General features: G+C 35.6%; 1 protein-coding gene across 1 annotated transcript in view; it reads right to left on the minus strand.

Moving 5' to 3' along the window:
• MRC1 (mannose receptor C-type 1) overlaps positions 1-3,092 on the minus strand; it is an 80,052-nt gene extending 76,960 nt beyond the window's left edge. The window contains exon 1 of the mRNA XM_054593090.1: positions 2,878-3,092. Coding sequence (XP_054449065.1) covers positions 2,878-2,938 — 61 coding nt within the window. The 5' untranslated portion in view covers positions 2,939-3,092. The remainder of the gene's footprint in view (positions 1-2,877) is intronic.
• Between the last annotated feature and the right edge of the window lie 13,109 nt (positions 3,093-16,201).

Raw genomic sequence — 16,201 nt, forward strand, 5'->3', positions numbered from 1 at the left:
ACCTTTCTGTGGGTTCTCAACAAATAAGGAGCCGGGGAGAGGGTTCGGAGGACTCATACATCCTACCACCTACTGGTAACTAAGCAGGTATTCTGCTTTATTTAGATATCAGCACTCATCATGTGCCACTTAAACCAAGAAAAAGTAAAATAAGAATGATAGGCTCCCAAAAAAGATACTGAAAGGGGCTCCCTTACCGACATTTTTGTTTGTTTTTTATTCTCCAGCTAAATAGATCTGCAGCACCTCCCTGCTTCTCTCATATTTGTGCCTATCGAGGAGAAGACATTCATCAGAATGAGGTATTCTGCTGTCTCAAGAAGGGAAAGATTCCTAAGCAAATTGAGGAACACTTTTCCCCCCAAAGCATTTACACTTTAAGGAAAATTAGGGACTGTACTTGTGCCGCCCAATACGGTATCCATAGCCCCATGGATCTATAGCACACTTGACACAAGGTCAGGGTGACTTGAGATATGCTATAAATATAGAATACACCCCAGGTTTTGAAAATTTAATCTTTAATGTTGACTAAAAATATTTTGGATATATTGTACTAGATAAAATATATTCATAAAATCAATGTCATCTATTTCTTTTTACTTTTTTTTTAATGCAGCAACATAAGTTGGTCTATGTTTCTATTGCACTGAGCTGGGTTAGAGTCCAGGCCTCAGACACAGCCCTTGAACGGGTCATCCAGCTTCTGTCTGAAGACTCTTTGTGACAGGGACCTTTCTCCTAAGCAGACTATTCTACTTGAGACAGCACACCCTTAGGAGATTTTCCCTGCTTAGTTTTAATCTGTGAGGCCCTGAGGAATATACTAATTCTCCTCACAAAACAGACTTTTAAGATGGACTCTGTGACAATGTCCAACCCGTGCTACAGTCCTCTCACACCAGGTGAAGCAGCTGCCCCTTCAGCATGACTGACTGGTTGAGGTGGTCAGTAGTTGCGTAGCCAGGGCTAAGGTGAAATGTCAACTCAGGCTCTGGAAATCTTACTTCAGCATTGTTTCTTGGGAAGCCTCTCCTTAAATATTTAATATACTACTATTATTGGACAATTAATTGCTACTATGGAAGAAAAAAAGTCACTGCTTTAGCTAACACTGATGAAGCCATTCCCATGGACCGCACGAGGCGCTCAACATTTAATCATTGAATCGTTGCACAACGAATGGGACAGGTAATACTAAGTTTCCCCTGTTGTAGACAGGGAAATCAAAGCAGAGAGAAATTAAGCGGCTTCCTGGAAGGGTGCAAACCTCACTTGTGTTTTTATAACCACTACTACTCAAAGCTTATTACGACTGAACATCTTCTGTGATCAGATACTCCCTTCCTGAAAAGCTTCCCAGTTGCTTGGGAACTTCCACCTTACCGAGTCCGCGCAGCCCTGCCCCCACCATTTCAACAGCGCGTGGAGAGCCACTGGCACAGCGGCGGGCAGTGTTGGTAGATTTGAGAGAAATGAAGGGAGATGGAGAACCATATATTCAAAGTTAAAACCCCTTCTTATTTCGTCTGAAAAGAGAACTGGGAGCTTTCTAATGATTTCTACCAAACAATCATGAACTGATGAAATACCAATAGAAAATTAACATTAATTTCAGAAAAAGGGCACATACAGGTGATGATTTTAAAGTTATTTTTAATCCTTAACGCCTGTGTTTTCTAAAATGACAAACATCTTCTAAATGTCTATTTACTTTTTTATTATAACAATTTAAATAAAACACTTTTATGTCAATTTTCTTAGGTATATAATTCTTTTAAATATTTTGTTTTGAATCACAAGAATATGCATTCTTTAATAAAGATCTTCTATGATTAGAACAACAGAGAGAGAGAAAAAAGAGAGAGAGAGAAGGAGAATTGAGAGTAAAAATTCTTCCAGTCACTCTCATTCTGAAGTCTAAGTCTAGATCAGCAATTTTTAACTGATGTGCCACAAGAATTTTTAAAACATGGAATACTTGACTATTTTAGTCAGGTGTACTGACCTCTCTTCCCTTAGATTGTCAAATAAAATGACAAAGGCCAACTCAACAAGAGCCACCAGTGTGAACAAACCAAAATTATACCTACATTTTATCAGATTAACAAAAAATATATTTTTGGTGTGCTGCAATATTTTAGTAGTTTACATGTGCCATGAGATGAAAAAGGTTAAAAACCACTGGTCTAGAAAATAGAAAATAGTGACTTGATGATGTTTTTGAGAATTTGAAAATCTCCAATATGTTGCTCATGAGAAATGACCTGTCTCCAGAAAAAAAGAAACAAAAAAGAAGATGACAAACAGGAATAAATCAGTTTGAACAACTTTGACTGCAGATAAGAATAAACTTCCTAGCAATAAAAGCAATGAATGATTAAAATTCTTCACAGAAAAAAAGAAAAAGAAAGGACAAATTGTGGAAATCACACGGAATGCCTTTGTTGGTCTGTGAGCCTGTCCTGAAACCTACCAGGAGAAACACCAGAACTGCCCCCTTTCAGCCGAAAACCCTTGGAAGATACTTGTTGGAGGTTAGATAGAAATATTGTGAAATGAAAACTAGAGTGCACAGACCATGGAAGAACTCCCCCAAAGAGTAAAGCAGGAAGGGAACAACAGGAGATGAGAGGAGTCAGAAGGAAGACAGCGGCTCTGCAGGGCTGCAGGGTCCCCTGGCGCTGCCCACCCTCCAGGCCTGGCTTCCAGGCAGAAGCAACAGGTTTCCTGCAGAGCTAGAGGCACAGAGGAGCTTTGCTGTGTTCCTCACTGCAGGCATTGAAAGGAATCTGGTGACAACGACACAAAAAAGTAAGGCGTTCCATCAACCCCAGACCCCCCAGTGAGAAAGCTTCCACCCCAGAGCTGACTTACCCAACAGCTGCACAGCGACTGGACTGAGAGACAGGAAAATCAGGAGCAGAAACAGCCTCATGGCCCAGAGTGTATCCTTTCCTTCCAGTGATGGAGAGGAGAGGGTACAGAGGAACCCAAACAAGGAGGGTGCTGGATCGCCCCTTCCCCTGCTCAATTCGCAGAGCAGCCCTGCTGAAAAGAAGGGTGGAGGAAGCCCTCACTTTTAAAGGGCTTCTGAAATTAGGGAAAACCTCCAATAAGGAGATATCCTGTCACATGAGTGTGGTTGGAGAAAACAGGAATTCAAAGTTACAACTTTGCTGGGTAAGCTAACTTCTGAGAGGAGCAGACACTGAGGAAGAGGAGAACGTGACACGTGTGGGAGAGGGTAGGGAAGAGGGGAGAGAGGAGAGGGGAGGAAAAGGTGATGGTGTAAGAGGAGGAGCAGGGCTGCCCCGCTGGGAGGGCAGAAGTGAAACAGCTTTGGGGCTCACAGTCTTTTCAGATGGGGAGGCAGCTGGAGGCCATTACCTGGGCCGGAAAACTGAGGTTCCCTCTAGGAAGCAGCTGAATCCAGCGTCCCTCTAAGCAGACAGTCCCTCTCCAGGGACAGAAATGGCAGGAGCTAAACAGGACGGTTTATGGCAGAAACATTTTCTTAATGGCTGAAATCCATCCCTCTCATTTTCCATAATCAGTGTTTATTAATCTTTTTTTTCTTTGAAAGCTTCAAAAGGAACTGTTCACATAGAGCTTTATTCCTTTAGCTAGGAGAATAGTGAAAAAGAGGCTTAAATAGGAGGACTTACAGGAAGGCCAAGGGAGAGAAAGTTCTAGAAGTCTTTCTCTTGCAAGTTCTGGAGAAAGCCAGAGAAAACACCGACAAAGGATTTGCAACAAAACTTGCTGCCCAGCCTCACCCATAGTGATCCTCTTCAAGTTTGAATTGTCCTGCTAGGAGAAAATCTGCTCTTTGATCAAAAAGACACGTATTCATTCCATGACAAGTGAAATTTTTTCTTTAAAAAAATGGTAACAAATCTATCATTAAGCACGATATTAATCCCTAAACATCTCTTTTGTTGTTTTCCAGAAATAAAACATGAATTAAGAACATTTTGAATCAGCTATTAGTAATTAGATAGGCAACCCACAAATGAACATGAGAAATGTTAGCAATTAGAAAGAAGGTGCTGGAAATGTATTTTTTTGAAATGCTAAAGACTAGTTTATCTTCAAGTGGAAAAGCTCCAGGATTCATTGTCTTTATGATAAAGTTATAAACTTTTTTGCCAAATAAAAAATGTTATCACTCTCTCACTGGTTTGGTTTGTTGTTGTCTTTTTTAACACTATAAATTTAAGATTATTCTAACAGGAGGAAAAAGATGGTGAAAATGCAGGACACAGAACAATTTGTTTCTTTTTCATGAAGCCTACAATTAACTGACAAAAAAGTTTGGTTACAGAACAGAACAGATAAAGCAAAAATGTTTCTAAAACCTTGCTTCACTGATTTATCTGAAAGAAAAGGATTTTGAATGAGTTATTTATGGCTTCTAAAGGTAAATAAGTAATAAATCAAAAAGTTTGGCCTAATATGGATTTATATCAATTTCAGAAGCAAATAAAATTTAATTGAATTTTCTCTACCCTCACATTGCACAAATGTGTCATATGGCCAACTAGAATCAGTGGTAAAGTCTGTGGCTTTAAACAAAAGAAAACCAACCATCTCCCCCCAAAAATACCCCATGACCTTGACTGTCCTGAAACAAAGATGTATCAGGCTAGAAGAGTGGCGGCCAGTTCATTTCACCTAAACAGCTATTGAACTGCCAGGAAATGCCTGAAGTAACTACTTTGGGCTCTGGAATCTGGACTCTAGGCTCTAGTAGAAAACTTGGAGCATCCAGTGGAGAGCCGGATGGAGAGGCTGGTATCCTGGTGATTTTCAACCTTTCCCTCGTGGTAGTGGTTACCATCTTCCATTCCCCAACTCTGCGGCAATTAGCAGTGGGCGAGGCAGTTTCTGGTGCAGCTTGCTGGAAAGAGGGTGGACAATAAAAGACCTTGTCCTCCGAATATCAGAATTGTGTGTTCTGGAAGACCTAAAACTATAAAACTTTTAGGTAAAAACATCAGGAAAAATCTTTATGAGGATGGATTTAGTAAAGAATTTTTTGTGATATGACACCAAAAGCAGAGGCAACAAAACAAAAAATAGATAAATTGGGCTTCATCAAAATTACAGTAAAAACTCCGTGCATCAAAGGCCACTATCAAGAGTGAAAAGACTACCCACAGAATGGGAGAGAATATTTGTAAATCATATAGTTGATGAGGAATTAATATCCATAATATATACAGAAGTTCAACTCAGCAGCAGCAACAGCAAAACAATGCATTGCAACAAAACAACCTTTGTCCATTGCTGCTGGGAATGTGAAACAGTATAGCCAGTATGCAAAACAAGTTGGCGCCTCCACAGAAATTTAAACATAGAATTGCCATGTGATCCAGCAATTCCCTTTCTAGGTAATATATACCCCAAAGAAATGAAACAGACTCAGGTATTTGTACACCTATGTTCATAGCAGCATTTATTCATAGTAGCCCAAAGATAATAGCAACTGAAGTGTCTGTCAGCCCATGAATGGATAAACAATATGTATATATGTATGTGTGTATGTATATGTATATTATAATATTATTTAGCCACAAAAAGGAATTCTGATACCTGCTTCAACATGTACAACCTTAAAAACATAATGCTCAGTGAAAGATTCCAGACACAAAAGAACAACATTCTATGATTCCATTTATATGATGTATATAGAATAGGCAAATTCTTGGAGACAGAATAGAAGTTACCAGGGACTGGGGGCGGGGGGTGGGGGGCGGAGAGCATGAATATTATTGCTTAATGGGTACAGAATTTCTGTTGGGAATAATAAAAAGTTCTGAAAACAGTAGTGATAGTTACACAACATTGTGAAATACTTAAAGCCACTGAATTGTACATGTAAAAATGGTTAAAACAGTAAGTTTTACACTATGTATATTTTACCACAATAAAAATAAAATTCAATTCTTACCATCTTCTTTATAGTCTTCTGCTAAGTTTTAGTTCTGGCTATGCTTAGTTATTGATAATGATGGTTGTGCCTAACTAGTATTTTCTTTAGGCTAAAGAAGTATTTCTATAAAATAAAGAAAATCCTCATTTTTTTTTGATTTGCAAGGCAATTACTGAACCATTTCATTTCCTCCTAGACATTCTCTTTCGCAAACATCATTATTTCACACCCGCTAAGTTCCATATAAGAATGAATCCTTTGTTCTGAAGTAATTCCAAGAAAAGCAGCTCAACAAATTCTGTCATTTAAAACTGGTAAACTGGTGATGGATGCAGAATTGTTTTGCGCAAGCAAACCTATTTTTTAATGGGTGAATTTTCACAAATGGTGTCAAGATAATTTTGACTCAGAAGAAAGAAGAATATGATATAATGAAGCAGCTCAGTAAAAATTTTAAAACATAAAAGATGGAACATGTCTTTCATGTTCTTATTCTTCACATTTTCCAATCCTTGCCATAATATATCAGAACACCTATAAGGTATCTGCAGTTTAATAGAAAACAATTACCTCACAGCAAAGAACTTTGTGTTAGATTATTTATCTAAAATTTGTCTCTAATCATAATTCTCTTAGATAATATACTTAGATTTACTGTAATCTACTGTACATGTGTGCACACTACTTGAAGGGCCTGTGAGTTTTGTAGTTCTGTAATCAATGCGTTTTGTTTGGCATGGCACACGTCTTTATAATATATTTATTTAGCTTTACAAAATAATTTAATTAGAATGTTGATACACTTAATATTTAAAAAACAATAAAATTAAAAGTAATATTTTTTATGATCGGAAAACTTCATAGATAGAAATCAAGACACAAAAAAGTCAGGCTTCTACAACAAATATGTAATGTTACCTATAAATTTTAGCAATTTAGAGTGTAAATTTTATATTTATGCACTCAAACATTCTTGAAAACATATTCTCTAAGGTATCTAAATCTTTTTTTAAAATATATTGTAGAGAAAAAAATTTCTTAAAATTCCACTAATATTCCAATTTCATTGTGAGAAAAATTGAATTTTTTAATAAGCACATCCCCCTGGCTGGTATGGCTCTGTGGATTGAACATTGGCCTGAGAACTGAACTTAATAAGCACATCCTGGAAAATTAAAATTTGTGTATGTATAAAAGGAAAGTTTCACAGCAAGTATTATTATAGCAAATATTATCCTCAAAAATCATATAAAATCACTTTGTGATTATAGTTGACTTTTTAAAAAGACTTTAGATCAGTTTTATATTTACAATACACTTGAGAGGAAGGTGCAGAGATTTCCCCTATACTCATTGCCCCCAAATATGCATAGCCTCTCCATTATCAGCCTCCTCTGTATTTTGCCTGTTCTTCCCTCCCCACCCTACCCCAACCACTATTTTTAAAAATCTGTATAGTTTTGCCTTTTCCAGAACATCGTTAGTGTGAATCGCACAGTATGCAACCTTTTCAGATTGGCTTTTTTCATTTAGTAATATGAAGCTAAGGTTCCCTGTGACTTTTCAAGGCTTGATAGGTTGACAGATCATTTTTTTTTTAGTGCTGAATAATATTCCATTGTTGAAATTACGACACTTTATTTATCCATTCACTTGCTGGTTGACATTTAGATGGCCCAAGTTTTGACAATTACAAATAAAGCTGCTAAAAACATCTATGTTCAGGTTTTTCTGTGCACCTAAGTTGCCAGCTCCTTTGGGTAAATACTGAGCAGCCTGATTTGGGTTGCTCATTTTTTTTATCTTTGAGTTTTATGAGTTTTTTAAATATATTTGGATGTCTTTTGCAAATATTTTCTTCCAGTCTGTAGTTTATTATCTAATTCTTCTGTAATTGTCTTTCACAAAGCAGAAGGTTTCTAATTTGAATGAAGTCAACTTACCGATTATTTCTTTCATAGATCATGTATTTCATATTATATCTAAAAAGACCTCACCATACTCAATGTCATCTAAGTTTTCTCCTATGCTATCTTCTATGGATTTTATAGCGTTGTGTTTTCCGTTATGATCTATGATCCATCTTGACTAATTTTGTGATGGTTTTAAAGTCTGTCCATAGATTCATGTTCTTTGCATATCAATATCCAGTAGTTCCAACACAATTTATTGAAAGACTATCTTTTCTCCATTTTATTAATTTTGCTCCTTTGTCAAAGAAAGTTTGCTATATTTATATGGGTCTGTTTCTCATTTCTCTATTATGTTCCATTGATCTGTTTGTCCATTCTTTTGCCAGTACCACGCCCCCTTAATTACAGGGGCTTTATAATAAGTCCTGAAGTCAAGTAGTGTCAATTGTTTAACTTTGTTCTTCTCCTTCAATATTGTGTTAACTATTCCAGATCTTTCTCTCTTATAAAAACTTTAGAATCAGTTTGTGAATATCCATAAAAACGGTGTTGGGGTTTTGATTGGGATTTTATTGAGAATATAGAAAAAGTTGTGAAGACCTGCTATCTTAACAATTATGAAACTTCCCATCCACAGACATGGAATGTCTCACCACTTATTGAGTTATGCTTTGATGTCTTCCATTTGAGTTCTGTGGTTTTCCTCATATAGACCAGGTACATATTTGTTAAATCAATACCTAAGTATTTCATTGTGAGAAGTGCTAATATAAATATTAATGAGTTTTTAATTTTAAATTCCACTTGTTTATTTTTGTTATATGGGAAGGCAAATTAACATTTTTATATTAATCTGTACCATGCAACCCTGCTGCAATCCCTTATTAGTTTCATGAGGGGTTTTTTGTTGTTATTAATTATTATGGATTTTCTACATAGAAAATCATCTCATCTGTGAACAAAGACAGTTTAATGTCTTTTCCTTCTCTATCTATTACCTTTACTTGTCATATTGAGTTATCAAGCACTTCCATTATGATGTGGAAAAGTAGTGTGGTGAGAGGTGACTTCCTTGCCTTGTACTTGATCTTAGTGGAGAAGCTTTAAATTTATTATCATTAAGTATGATGTTAACTGTAGGGTTTTTGTAGATAGTTTTCATCCATTTAAGAAAGTTTCCCTCTAAATTTCTGAGATTTTTTTTATCATGAATATCCGATTTTTTCAAATGTTTTTTTTGGACATCAATTGATATGATCATGTAATGCTTTTTCATCTGTTGATGTGATGGATGACATTAATTGATTTTCAAATGTTGAACAAGATTTGCATACCTGAGAAAATCTCACTTAATTATGGTATATAATTCTTTTTATACTTTTTTGGATTTCATTTGCTAATATTTTGTTAAGGATTGTTGTATTAATGATCATGACAGATATAGGTCTGTAGTTTCCTTTTCTTGTAATGTGTTTGCCTGGTTTTAATGTAATGTTGGCTTCTTTTTCACTTACTCCAAAATATATTTTACATTTTTTTGATATCTCTTCTTCAAACCCATGTGTTATTTAGAAGTGTGCCTTTTAATTTTCATGTATTTTGGGATTTTTCTGTTATCTTTGTGTTATGGATTTCTAGTTTAATTCCATTGTGTTATGAGAACAGACATTTTTTATTCCTACTATTTTAAGGTTGCTAGCATGTGTTTTGTGGCCCAGAAGTGGCAGATATTAGTCAATGTTCCATGTAATCTTGAGAAGAATATATATTGTGCTGTTGTTGGAAGAAGTAATCTAAAGATACCAATTATATCCAATTGATTGATGGTGTTGTTGAGCTCAACAATGTCCTTACTGATTTTCTGCCTACAGATGTCAATTTCTGAAAGGATAGTCTCCAACTATAATAGTGGATTCATATATTCCTCTTTGCAGTTCTGTTAGTTTTGCCTCATATACTTTGATGATTTTTGCTAGAAACATACATGTTAAGAATTGTTATGTCATCTTAAAGAATTAACTTTATTATTATGTAATGCCTTTTCCTATTTTACTTTTTTATTGAATTTATTGGGGTGGCATTGATTAATAAAGTTATATAGGTTTCAGGTGTACAGTTCTAAAACGCATCATCTGCATATTGTATTGTGTGTTCATTACTCAAGGTCAAATCTCCTTCCATCACCATTTAACCTCACTATATTCTCTTCTACCTCACCCTATTCCCTTTCCTTCTGGTAATCACCATACTGTTGTCTGAGTCTATGATCTTTTGTTTTTGCTTAATCCCTTCACCTTTCTCACCCAGCCCCCCAACTCCCCTCCCCTCTGACAACTATCAGTATGTTGTCTATCTGTGAGTCTGTAACAGGTTTTCAGAACTTGAGGTGCCAAGAATATAGCAACAACCCCCACTAACATGGCTGAGGGAAGGGGAAGGAGAGCAGGGCCATTGAGAGTTATTTTGCATCCCAGTGTTCTAGTAATGTTAAGTAGCTGCGCTTGCCATGCTTAGAACCATTGAGATGGGTGTGACTTCAACTCATGATGAAGCCAGAGGGGCTTGCTGCACCTGCAAAAGTGGCCTAGAGGTAGTCCTATGTCAGGGGGCCATGCTTGCCCAGACTAACAATGGCAGCCAAGAAAGGCAGAAGAAACCAGAGTACTGGCAGGGGTAACCCTTTGTGGTAGGAGTCAGAAATGGGGTTACAGAGGAAGATCTGCACCAGCATTTAAACCCAAGTGCAGGGCAGCCATTGCTCACTTAACCATGGAAGCAGCCTCGGCCATGTGGTTTGAAAGGATGCAGAAGAACCATCCCCCACTCCCTCACCAGCCCACCATGAGGAAGTGGCATGTGGTTTTGAATTAAGAGTGGGAACCTAGATGAGCACAGATGACTGGAAGAAGCTGGAATACAGTCAGGAATCTGCCCAGCTAAACTACAGACTTCTATTTCTTTTCCTGAGAGATGGTACCCCTGGCTGGCCTGGTTTGGCAAGCGGAGGCAAGACTGTATAATTATGGGTGCATTTTTTTTCTAAAGGGAGTGGGATTTAATAGCAGAATTTTACCATTGTTCTCGATCTAACTTTTGAATAAATAGTTCCTTTCCTTTTCATAAAACTCTGGCACTGGGAGTCATGGTTTTTCAGCAGCAGGCAATAGAACCCAAGAGCAATAGAACCCAGAGTGGTTCTGTTTCAGCTCTGTTTCTATTTTCTTGGTTAGTTTATTGTATTCATTACATTCCACATATGAGTGAAATCATATGGTACTTGTCCTTCTCAGACTGGCTTGTTTCACTTACCATAATGCTCTCTCCAGGTCCATTCATGCTGTATGACTGAGTAGTATTCCACTGTGTAAATATACCACTGCTTTTTTTATCCACTAATCTACTGATGAATAATTGGGCTATTTCCAAATCTTGACTATTGTAAATAACCCTGCAATAAACATAGGGGTACATATGTTCTTTCGAATTGGTGTTTTATATTTCTTTGAATAAATTCCCACAAGTGGAATTGCTGGGTCCTAAGGCAGTTTCATTTTTAATAATGTTTTAAATACTCACCTGAGGATATGTTTGATTTGAGAGAGACAGAGAGAGAAACATTAATGTTCGAGACAAATATTGATTGGTTCCCTCCCATAGGCATCCTGACCAGGGACTAAACACACAACCTAGGTATGTGCCCTGACCAGAAATCAAACCTGCAACCTTTTATTGTATGAGTTGATGCTTCTGCCAACTCAGCCACCCAGCGAGGATGAAAAGCTAGCTTTTCAAAAGGACACAAAATTGATATAGGCCTTAGTATCAACAACCTTTAGAAGCTATGAGAATTGCAATATAACTTTAATAACATAACTTTTAATAACACACTGTAGAACTATAAATGTTTCATTAGCATAATTTGCTGCAATTTCTATAACATACCACAGACTTGACTATTATTAACGTGTATACTCTCAAATAAGATATTTAATTACATTAGATAATCAGCAATTTTCCTCCTACATGTGATCTTTTGTACATGTCTTCATTATTTTTATAAAATGTTGCAACTTCCCAATATATCAGGTGCATCCACATTCAAATATAAGGTACAAAACGTATTTTACATTCAAGTAAATAATACTTTCCAGTATGAGCACTGTTCGTACTATATATTTTAATAAAGGTACATATAAATTTATGCAATATATTTTAATATTTAGGAATATTACAAATCAACTACTTGGTTATATGTTCTTAATAAAAGATTATGTCATAGTTTAAAAGAAATTATTTGTATTAATATTCTTAGAGTTAAGTATTGTAAGTTTGTTGGACTGATAGATGAAGACAAAGATACATTGTTAATCAAGATAACCACAGGCCTTCCTCTGAAGGATTTAAAAATTAATGGATAACTCAGAAAAATAAACATACAATGAAAGTTTTAATAAAGTGCTATGATAGGATTCTATGAAAACTGATAGGGGACTCTCAAATGCTTGACTAATAAATACTCACATTTACTCTAATCTGTATATTCAGCACACTTCTCATTTCTGAACATAATGCTACTTGATAAAAAAATTACAGTCTGAGGTAAACTTAAGATTTTACATACTAATTTTTTTTACAAATTCATGGTTGAAATGATTATTTTTGAGGGTAAGCAAGGACATAAAAGAGTGCAAGACCTATCTATCCAGTTTTCCCAGACTATTTGTAAATAAACTATCTTTAACCCTTTTTTTGTGCTTGCTTCCTCTGTCAAATATTAACTATAAAGATGTGGGTTTATTTCTGGGCTATCTCTATTCTGTTCTACTGATTATTGTGTCTGTTTTTATGCTAGTACCAGGCTGTTTTGATTACTATGGGCTTGTAGTATAGTTTGATTTTAGGTAGTATGATTCCTCCAACCTTTCTTTCTCAGGATCGCAGTGCTATGTGGTTCCATATACATTTTTGTGGTTCCATATACGTTTTCTAATTATTTGTTCTAGTTCTGTGAAATACGTCATTGGAATCTTGATGGGAATTGCATTGAATTTATAGATTGCTTTGGGGAGCATGGACATTTTAATGATGTTATTTCTTCCTATCCATGAACACAGTATGTGCTTCCACTTATTTGTACCTTCTTCATTTTCTTTCTTCAACGTCATATAATTTTCCATGTACAGGTCTTTTACATCATTGGTTAGAATTATTCTTAGGTATTTTATTCTTTTTGAAGCAATTGTAAATGGGATTGTTTTCTTAAAAATCCCTTTCTGTTAGTTCCTTATTGGCATATAAAAATGCAACTGATTTCTTCTGCATATTAATTTTGTATCCTGATACTTTGCTGAATTCATTGATCAGTTCTGGTAGTTTCTTGGTGGAATCTTTGGGGTTCTCTATGTACAGTATCATGTCATCCGCAAATAAAGACAGTTTTACTTCTCCTTTTCCAATTTGGTTGCCTTTCATTTCTTCTTCTCTGATTGCTGCGGCTAGGACTTCCAGTACTATGTTGAATAGGAGAGGTGAAAGGGGACATCCCTGTCTTGTTCCTGATCTTAAGGGGGACACTTACAGTTTTTTGCCCACTGATTATGATGCTGGCACTGGGTTTGTCATAGATGACCTTTATTATGCTTAGGCATATTCCCTCTATTCCCACTTTGCAGACAGTTTTACCATAAATATGTGCAGGATTTTATCAAATGCCTTTATGAACAGAAAAATGAAACTAGATCACCTTCTTACACCACACACAAGAATAAATTCAAAATGTATTAAAAACTTAAATTTTAGACCTAAAACCACTAAGATCCTAGAAGAAAACATAGGTAGCAAAATCTCAGACATAGTTCATAACAATACTTTATCAGATATATTTCTCCAGGCAAGGGAAACAAAAGAAAAAATAAAATAAACCAATGGGACTATATCAAACCAGAAAGTTTTTGCACAGCAAAGGGAACCATCAACAAAATAAAATGACAGTCCACACAATGGAAGACCATATTCTCTGATACATCTGATAAGGGGTTAATATCTAAAATTTATAAAGAACTTACAAAACTCAACACCAAAAAACCCCCCAAACAATTCAATTAAAAAATGGGCAAAAGACCTGACTAGACACTTTTCCAAAGATGCCATACAGATGGCCAACAGACATATGAAAAGGTGCTCAGTGTCACTAATCATTAGAGAAATGTAAAGTAAAATAGCAATGAGATACCTCATACCTGTCAGAATGGCTATCATCAATAAATTCACAGACAAGTCCTGGTGAGGATGTGGAGAAGGGGAACCCTAGTGCACTATTAGTGAGAATGCAAATCGGTGCAGCCACTGTGGAAACCAGTATGAGGATACCTCAAAAAATTAAAAATTAATAATGCCTTTAGACTCAGTAATCCTACTTCTGGGAATATATCCAAAGGAATCCAAAACACTAATTCAAAAGAACATAAGCACCTTCGTGTTCATTGCAGTATTATTTGCACGGAATTAGCCCAAGTGTCCATTCTAGGGTGGAAAAAGCAACTCTGTAATATTTATATACAAGAATACTACTTGATCATAAAAAGGAGGAAAGTTTTACCCTTTGGACAGTATGGATGGACCTGGAGAACATTATGCCAAGACAATGTGAGAAAGACAAATAACATGTGATTTCAGTCATATGTGGGCCTAATGAACAAACTGAACTAACAAGCAAAACAGAGACAGACTCATATAGAGAGAGCAGGATGACAGCTAAGTGGGGAAGGTTAGGTGGTGGAGGGGTGAGCAAAAAAGGAAAAAGGAAAAAGGACTCAGACATTGACAGCAGCGCGGTGATTGTGGGCAGGACAGGGGTATAATATGACTAAATGGTAATGGAAAAATACAATAAAAATTTTGAAAAATAAATTTAAAAACAATACAACAGGAGAATTGAAACAATCCATTTAGCTACTTGTCTTTCTTTGACTTGGTACAATTAAAATACTTAGCATTTATCGAGTTACTATTGTTTGCCGGACAATGAGGAAACCATGCTCTCCCTCATTTAACCCTCTCAACCTATGAAGTACTATTTAAACCTATTATAGTACTATTATTATGCTCATCTTTTAGATGCAGAAACTAGGGCTTACAATACTCAAAGAATTTGCCCAAAGTGATAAAGCCAGAAGCAAAGCTTTTAGGAGCTGAAAATAGACCTCTGAGAGTGTGAGGGAAAACCATAAAGCACAAAACAGTGACTAGGGGCTTTGGTGGAGAGATGGATGGCAGCCGAGTTCAGTTATGCAGTCTTAAGCTACTTGTTCCCAGAGAGTATTGAAGAGACTGGCTCTGTAAAACATGACTCTGCACCCATGAAGTCCCTCACAAGCCTTTTAAGCATCTGAAAACTCATAGAAAATGAATAGCACCTACTATGAATATTCAAGAGTGTCCCAACATAGTGAATGCAAAATATATAATTATGTATCTAATTATTTACATCATGATATTCATTATCTATAATCACATAAGACACTCACTAGTGTATTTGCTGTTACATTTGTTAGCTGAACTAATTTTAAACAGGGCTCATTTGTGATTATTTTTATCATGGTACCAAATTCCACAAATACTCTTACTTTGACATCTGTATCTGGAATTTATAGCTTACTATTATAAAATTTTATCTAGGAATTACTTATGTACCTTGGCTTTATTATAGTAAACAATCTTTATGTTAGCACTTCAGTTCTAACGAAAGAGCTAAGCATTAAACTGAGCCAAATATCTGTTAAACAGAATTCCTTTTTATGCTTAAATTAATTAATTACATAAAAGTCACTTATCAGTGTGGAATAAAGAATATAATTCCTTGCTTGAAGGAAACCCTAAAACTGCAATTCAGATTTTTAAAAAGTGTAATTTAAAAATTATTGAATAAATCCAGGTATATTTTTTTAATTAATTTTAAACATTAATTGTAATGCTTTTTAATATAATATGATCAACTTACTAAAATTATAAAAATCTCATTCTTGGACTTAGTAAGGAAACATGTTCTCATTTTTATAAGGCTTTATTGAAGAATGTTTTAAGGAAGTTGTAATATGCATAACTATCTGCATTAACTACTAATATTTTCTAGGGATCCAGAGGACCCAACTTACAAGAAGATAAATTTACTTATATTTAGCATCATTTATTCACATAAAAAACTGATGTTAGAGTTTTTAATAATAGTTTATTTTCTACAATCTAGTTTTATTTCTTTATATATTGTAAAAATGTATGCCCCAGAAAAAAATAAGAATATAAAAGTGTACACATGCATAATAAAGAGGTTTGACTATATTACGTTTCCTTT

Source organism: Pteronotus mesoamericanus, unplaced genomic scaffold (assembly GCF_021234165.1).
Source record: "Pteronotus mesoamericanus isolate MK-2021 breed Mesoamerican mustached bat unplaced genomic scaffold, CSHL_Meso_final contig_130, whole genome shotgun sequence".
NCBI classification, from domain to species: domain Eukaryota; kingdom Metazoa; phylum Chordata; class Mammalia; order Chiroptera; family Mormoopidae; genus Pteronotus; species Pteronotus mesoamericanus.